We start from the raw sequence: 7,852 nt of genomic DNA, 5'->3' as shown, positions 1-7,852 counted from the left end.
AATGTTTTCAAAGCATTTTAAACGCAGATAACGAGGGTTTTTTGTTTTGTTTTGTTTTGTTTTTTGACAGGCAGTTTGCAAGGTGGCCCTTCATCTCCTGAGGACCCCGGGCTACACGCCTGATAACAGGAGCTGTAGGCTAATAGATTAATAGCTAGTCGACATTTCAGACACAAAATTAAGGAAAAGTGTGAATAAAGGAGTAAAACCATGTCGGAGGTGAAAGTGAAAAAGGAGAAGAACGTGTCGGACCCGGTGGAGGTTGAAAACAGGTCAGAAATGCAACATTAAAACCCTTTTCAGAGCAGAAAACGGAAAGAAAATCCGTAAAGAGAAGGTTTTATTCAGAATTTAACCAGAGTATTACCAGTATTAAACTCAGATTTAAACTCTGATAAACACGAACCCGAACCTGGATCATCACGGGGTGAATTCGGCTCATTGTCAGTCGGACCAGCTCCTCTTGAGTCTTGAGTATAAAGGTTTAGAATGAACTTCAATATTGTATCATAGAATTTACTGCTTCATTGTTTATCTAAATGAGACACGAAATCACGAGTCTGACAAACGCATTAAATAGTATAATAAACATTAAAAGCAGTATTAATATTGTTTTACTCAAATTGTACTTATGTGTACTTAATGTTATCAGCTTCTTTAACCCATACACTGAAACCTCTAAATATTCTTTAATTCTGTTACAGACGAGGATAAATCAAGTGAAACTACTTCTGTTTTTGATTGTTATTATCTCTTCTTTTGGTACAAATAACCAGACCTACTGTCTCCAGTGTCACTCCTCTGAATTTAAGGGAATGTGTAAAGGACTTGGCCTGTGATCGTTGGTCTGATCTGTTATTTTATATTAAGTATCATGTAGAATTATTGTAGTCATTCTATCAGTCATTAAGTTCAGAAACAACATCACAGCCAACAAAGTTGGGTCCCAACTGGACAACAGTGGCACCATTTTCACTGCTGTCCCATTATTCCTAGTCGGAGATCACGTGAGAGTCTTTGCCCCAAGCGAAGGAGTTCAGGTATCTTGGGGTCTTGTTCATGAGTGAGGAAAAGATGGAGCGTGAGATTGATAGACGGATCGGTGCAGCATCTGCAGTGATGCAGTCGCTGTATCGGACGGTCATGGTGAAGAAGGAGCTGAGCCGAAAGGCAAAGCTCTCGATTTACCGGTCAGTCTACGTTCCTACCCACACCTATGGTCATGAGCTTTGGGTCATGACCGAAAGGAAAGGTCCAGATACAAGCGGTCGAAATGAGCTTCCTCTGTAGGGTGGCTGGGCGCACCCTTAGGGATAGGGTGAGGAGCTCAGTCACTAGGGAGGAGCTCGGAGTAGAACCGCTGCTCCTCCACATCGAGAGGGGCCAGCTGAGGTGGCTCGGGCATCTGTTTTGGATGCCTCCTGGACGCCTCCCTGGGGAGGTGTTCTGGGCATGCCCCGCCGGGAGGAGGCCTTGGGGAAGACCTAGGACACGTTGGAGAGACTATGTCTCTCGGCTGGCCTGGGAACACCTTGGGGTCCCCACGGAAGAGCTGGAGGAGGTGTCTGGGGAGAGGGAAGTCTGGGCATCCCTGCTTAGACTGTTGCCCCCGCGACTCGGCCCCGGACAAATCGGAAGATAATGGATGGATGGATGGATGGATGGATGGATGGATGGATGGATGGAGATCACATGACACTGTTTTACAGAGATGTGTCCATAAGTTAGACATTGGACAGAGTAATGACAGACAGACTGTTGACATTAGTCTGTTATGGCTTTGGCTGCTGTTGACATGCAGGGCAGCTATCTTGAAGGCAGTCCAACTCTTTGTCGTTTTTTTTTTTTTTATTTTTGTGTATCATAGGATCCGAGAGCTGTGTCAGCAGTTTCCACATGGCATCACAGACCAGGTGATCCAGAACGACATGCCTCACCTGGAACCTCAGCAGAGGGCGGCTGCCATTAACAAGCTGCTGTCACTGGTCAGTCCCACGCTGATGATGTCACTACCTCCTCTCTCCTGATTGGTCTCATAATCTTTCATTGTATCTGTGGACATGTTACAGGGTCAGCTGGACCTGCTGAGGAACAGCTCAGGCCTGTTGTACAGAATGAAAGATGCTCAGAGCGCCAGGTAATGCAAACACACACATGTGACCAGCGCTTCCATCTCGTCTTCATCTGAGTTCGGACATTTTTCTCCACAATAACACCAAAGAATAGAACATGAATTAAAGGAAAGCTTTGGTGAGGGTCAGAGGTCACTGGGTGTGGACCAATTAGATGAATCCAATCTGTTTTATTCAGATTGAGTTTTATGTAGGTAAAGTAGACAAAACCTCCTTATCCCTGTGTGACCAGTGGAGGCCCCTGAGGGGGCCCAGACCACAGTTTGGGAACCGTAGACCTACAGGTAGTTCTAGTTACAAGACCCATGACTCCCGTGGGCTGTCGCATTCTGTTCATGTCAGGGCTGAGTGATGTATTTGAGTAAAGTTCTCTGATGTTACCAGGTGTACTTAAATGTACCGTATGATTCTTTACCTGCTCTTTGACTGGCGTGTGTGTGTGTTTGTCAGTAAGATGAAGGGCTCTGACAACCAGGAGAAGCTGGTTTACCAGATCATCGAAGATGCCGGAAACAAAGGTAAGAGAGGCGGGTCTGGGAGGATCTGGGTGGTCCCACCAACTCGTCAAAGGAAACGGATAAGCTGTGGTTTTTCTGCAACTGGAGGATCATCACTGATCAGACACATTAATGCCACTTGAAACTGTATTTTTAATTTTTCTAATGCCATTAGAGCATTCCACTAAGCTGCAACTTGCTCAAATATGTCTTATTCTTATCATGTTTGGTGACATAGTCACTGTATTTTACAGATTTCTATGAATTTAAATGTCATTGGAAACATTTATGTAGATATAATGAATGAGTCAATTAAATAAAGACCACAGAACCTGGTGAATTTAAGGATTTTAATCTACGAATGTTTCAAACACTGGGTTACAAAAACAGACTCCAGAGAAACTGTGAAATAATTGATGAAATGTCAGCTTCTGTCTGTTTCTGTATTTCATGTCTATTTCCCCCTGTCATTTTTCTGGTTCACCTCAGGAATTTGGAGCAGAGACATCAGGTTTAAGAGTAACCTCCCTCTGACGGAGATCAACAAAATCCTGAAGAACCTGGAGAGCAAGAAACTCATCAAGGCTGTGAAGTCTGTGGCTGTAAGTTGTAACTGCTTCTCCTCATTCTGTAACTTACATGTCATCTGTTACATATGTTTCAACTTGTCATGTCCATGTCTTTCCTCTTTTCCTGCTGACTCATACATGTTTCCATCTTCAGGCGTCGAAGAAGAAGGTGTACATGTTGTACAACTTGCAGCCGGACCGCTCAGTGACCGGCGGCGCCTGGTACAGTGACCAGGACTTTGAGTCTGAGTTTGTTGAAGTTCTGAACCAGCAGTGCTTCAAGTTCCTGCAGACCAAGGTTCATACAGAGCTTTATTTGAACCATTTTAATGCCATGTAGCCTGGGCTGGTCCTGGTAATGTCATTGCCATGTCATTGGTTTCTGCAGGCGGACATGTCAAGGGACAGTAAACAGAGTCCGATGGTGCAGAGAAACAGCTCTTTCGCCACCTCACACGAAGTCTGGAAGTACATCTGTGAGCTAGGCATCAGCAAGGTCAGCCCCCCCATGGCATCACATGGTCACAGCGGCCAGTGAACCACTAGGTTTCCTGAAACGTCTGATGGGTGTTTCCTGTGCACAGGTGGATCTGTCCATGGATGACATCGAGACCATCTTGAACACGCTGATCTACGACGGGAAGGTGGAGATGACTGTGATTGCGGCCAAAGAGGGGACAGTGGGCAGTGTGGACGGACAGATGAAGCTGTATCGTGGCGTCAACCCAGTCATCCAACCCACCGGCCTTGTAAAGACACCCTGCGGACTCTGTCCGGTAATGAGCACTGCCACAGTTCACCAGTCACTATGCACATTAAGAACTGGACACCGCAGCATTTCATGTTCATGTGTAGTGTAATTACAAAGAGTTAATAGAGTGCATGAAAACAAAGACTGAAACAGGTTTGAAACCCACACATAAAATTAAACTAGAGTGAAGACATCAGGGGTACTGAGGAGAATATCAATCCTTCAGGTAAATGGATTCATGCATTTGTTCGATCTGAATGAGATGTGACCTGACAGACCATTTTAACTTTAAGCTTTAACTTATAAAACCTGAAAAACTCAGACTTCAACAACTGGGCGTAAGTTAGTCAGTTGAGCTAAATTAAGCTAAATTAATTCTGTGAGGAGTTTGCATGTTCTCCTGGTGTCGGTTTTCCACCTTCTACCATCCAAAGACATGCACTAATAGGTTTGTTAATCAATATCACCCATAGGTGTGAATATGAGGGATTGGTTGCTCATCTTTATATGTCGCCATGTGATGAACTGACATTCAAGGTTAAGGCTGCCTTTTCCCATTGATAGGCTCCACCTCCACAACTCTCTCCAGGTTTAGGTGGTTAAAAACGATGAATCACTAAATGAAATAAAACAAAGTTCATCTGTATATGGAAATAAAACTTGACTCATGAACAGAACTCTGTCTCTGGAAAATCTCGGGACGCACTACCAATGAGCCTCAGCTCAGGTCCAGGTCTGTTAGAAACGGGAGATTAGAACTCAGTGTACAAATCCGAAACTCCAGTGACATTCCTACCATCGAACGGTTTCATCAGGATAAAAACAAGAGATCAACAAACACCACATGATGTAGTTGTAAATGGAGAAATGTTTCTTGAATGAACCAGCAGGGGGCAGCACAGTCTTGAGGCAGGTGATGCAGATGGAACTTCTTAACAGGATGCTTTGTATCTACACGTTATTACCCTGAGGAAAAGCCATGGAATCATTTTCTTCTTAACGTGATCGACCATGTGATTTGATGCTTAGTTGTTTTTTCTAAACTTCTGGGACCAGCTGACTCAGGTCACATGACCTCACACGGTGTTGGTGTCCTTTTTGTCTGATGTTTATGGTTTTTGTTCTCAGGTGTTTGATGACTGTCATGAAGGAGGTGAGATCTCTCCGTCCAACTGCATCTACATGACTGAGTGGTTGGATTTCTGACTGAAGCTCCTCATTGTCTCTTTTCTCTATGATGAAAAGGATTTATTTTGCAAATAGTTCTGCTTTTTTCTGTATTTATAAGAAAGTTTAATAAATGTGTGAATGACAAATAGAGGTCTGAAACATGTTTACTGTCAGTATTTCACCTGGACCTTCAGTCTATGTAGGTGTTTGTTCTTAGTGTTTTGCTTTTCACTTTTCTCCACTTATTTTCAGTGCTGATGGATCATTTCTCCTCAGATATTTTTGAGGTTCACTTAGTGTTTGGTGTGAAGGTGAATGTGTTAGAGTAGGACACTGTAACATTCACAGAATTAATACAAGTGACTGATGGAAATGTGCATGAAAGGACTTGTTCCTGGTTCATTATTTTCTCTAAACTCCTGATGTGAAAGATGGTGAAGTTCTGTTGCAAGTGTTTGTACAAGGTCAGACTGAACAGAACAAAGTGAAGTGGATCAATGGAGAAGCTGCTCTCAGGTGCGTTTTTCTCTTCTGAGATGCAGATGAACAGTGTTTATCCAATCAGAGCTCTCATTAGGCCTTTATGTGTCATTAAAGTGTCCATCAGCCATAATGGACTCTGTGCTGACGCTCACTTTACAGCAGCTTCATGTTTCACATCAGCCCAGTGGTGATGTTCTGAGGCAAAACAAACCCTTAATTAGATCCACCTCGGACTCAAACAGTCCTTCATGATCCACCCACTGATCAACAAAATGAGCAAATGTCACAAAAAATGGCACTGCAAACTCATATACTACTGTTGTTTCTGCTGCAGATGCGTCATGGTCTAGGTTTGGCTCAAAACCAGAGGGTATTAAGACTTAAAACTAAATTAAAAGATAATCATAGATTAAATTAACTGAATGGTTTATTGTTTGAGGTTTTGTGCTTTTCAGTTTTGTGAAAGACATTTCTATAAACATTGACACAACCCTCATACATGGACATTCATCAGTGTGGAAACACGCTCCACAGCTTCCCCCTGGACATCTTAAACATCTAGCCAACTCTGAATAATACACATCAGAAGTGGAACCGGATCTGTAGATAGCGGACCCTGCAACAGTAGATCCAAGGTCCAGGTCTAGGTTTTGGTTTTAATGTAGTATCAATTTCACAATAAAATCTAATTCTGTCAGTGAAGGTTTTTTCTACACCAGGTTCTGCAGCCTAAAGACCTGAACCAGATCCTGGTTCTGGTCCCAGTGGACCTCATCTGGTCTGAAAACCTGGACCATAAAGGCCCGGACCTGGTCCTCAGAGGAGGGAGGGGGAGGGGACAGTGCGGATTCTTTCCCGTCATTCCCTGCAGCAACAGCAGCAGCAGCAGCGCCTCCTCCCTCCGTCCTTCCGTCGCTCGGTCCTCCTCCTCCCCCTCCTCTTGATGCCAGTTTGCGGACTCTGCTTCATCTCAGCCGGACTTTGCGGACCCTTGTGATCCTCCAGGTAAGACCTGATCATCTTCCTGTCCTCCTCTGGTCTCCGCTGCCTCCTTTGAGCGCAGACCCGGGCTGTGATTGGAGTTTACGGAGCGGATCCTCCGCAAACTTCGCGTCATGTCTCAGGACTCGGATCCGCTTTGCACCGTCGTAAATAGACCCCGGTCCTGACTACCGGGTCCCAATCCTGGTCCCGGTTTTCAGTCCCGGCCTCCGTCCGCGTCCCGGCTCGGTGCCGTCCCCCGCCCGTCCCTCGACCCCTCCCCCGCCCCGCCGGCCGCCATTAGAGCCGCGGAATAACGGTGCGCCATCCGGAGAGAAACAGGCGTGGCCGCGGAGCTGGACAGGATGCGGGCTCCCAAGACCTGGACAATAATAAACCCCCAGACCCCGCACGAACACTCTTTCAAACACCGCACATGCACCCGCACCGCAGCGTCCGTGTGCAGGTTTAGTTTGAGGTGAGTTCGGCCTTAGGCTCAGAAAAGACTGGAACACGGACCGGACGAGGACTGGGGAATCACAGGGACCCGAACCTGGCCCCACAGAGCCCCGGGACCTATACACACAACATCAAACTACTACAGACCACTATAGACCAGGACAGACCAGTAGAGACCACAACAAACCACTAAAGACCACTAGAGACCCCCCAGGACCATTACACACAATACTGACCACTACGGATCGGTTTAGACCACAACAAAGCACTATAGACCACTATGGACCACCAGAGACACCCGGGACCTTAACAGATCATACTGGACCACTATGAACCAGTATAGACCACTGTAGATCAGTGCAGAACACTATGGATCCGTAGAGCCCACAGCAAACCAGTATAGACCACTATTGATCAATACAGACCAGTATAGAACGCTATAGACCACCACAGACACCTTGGACTGTAACAGACCACACTGGACCAATACAGACCAGTATAGACCACAACAAATGACTATTGACCACTGTAGAGCCTTGGAGACTGTAACAGACCACTACAAACCACAACAAAACACTAAGGATCACCTCAGACCACTTAAAACCAGTACGGGCTACTACAGACTACTAGAGAAACATAGACCTTGTAGACCCTGAGAATCTGGTCTGTTTGAATCCTCCTGCAGGATTCTGGGACTCAGACTTGAGGACTGGGCTGTCAGGGCTGAGGTGTGGCTCTCAAGGGCGAGGGGCCCCTTTGGACCCCTACTGGGCTCTGTGATGACAACACTTCCTATAACGTTGATGGTTT

General features: G+C 45.7%; 2 protein-coding genes across 2 annotated transcripts in view; both read left to right on the top strand.

Annotated features, from left to right (window-relative positions):
• The first annotated feature begins 115 nt into the window (after positions 1-115).
• polr3f (polymerase (RNA) III (DNA directed) polypeptide F) lies at positions 116-5,617 on the top strand. The gene is made up of 9 exons (XM_030149326.1): positions 116-272; positions 1,868-1,985; positions 2,070-2,137; positions 2,583-2,650; positions 3,119-3,231; positions 3,353-3,496; positions 3,587-3,694; positions 3,783-3,974; positions 5,078-5,617. Exons 1-9 carry the CDS (start codon positions 211-213, stop codon positions 5,153-5,155), a joined length of 951 nt encoding a protein of 316 aa, XP_030005186.1. The 5' UTR covers positions 116-210; the 3' UTR covers positions 5,156-5,617.
• Positions 5,618-6,456: 839 nt separating this feature from the next.
• Positions 6,457-7,852, top strand: part of LOC115412546 (spectrin beta chain, non-erythrocytic 1-like) — a 33,464-nt gene continuing 32,068 nt past the window's right edge. Inside the window, exon 1 of the mRNA XM_030125230.1 lies at positions 6,457-6,607. The gene's annotated coding sequence lies outside the window, so the exon portion shown is untranslated. The remainder of the gene's footprint in view (positions 6,608-7,852) is intronic.

The sequence above is a fragment of the Sphaeramia orbicularis genome, chromosome 1 (assembly GCF_902148855.1).
Source record: "Sphaeramia orbicularis chromosome 1, fSphaOr1.1, whole genome shotgun sequence".
Lineage (NCBI taxonomy): Eukaryota > Metazoa > Chordata > Actinopteri > Kurtiformes > Apogonidae > Sphaeramia > Sphaeramia orbicularis.
The sequence above is the reverse complement of the archived record's forward strand: the minus strand, read 5'-3'. Positions and strand labels throughout refer to the sequence as shown.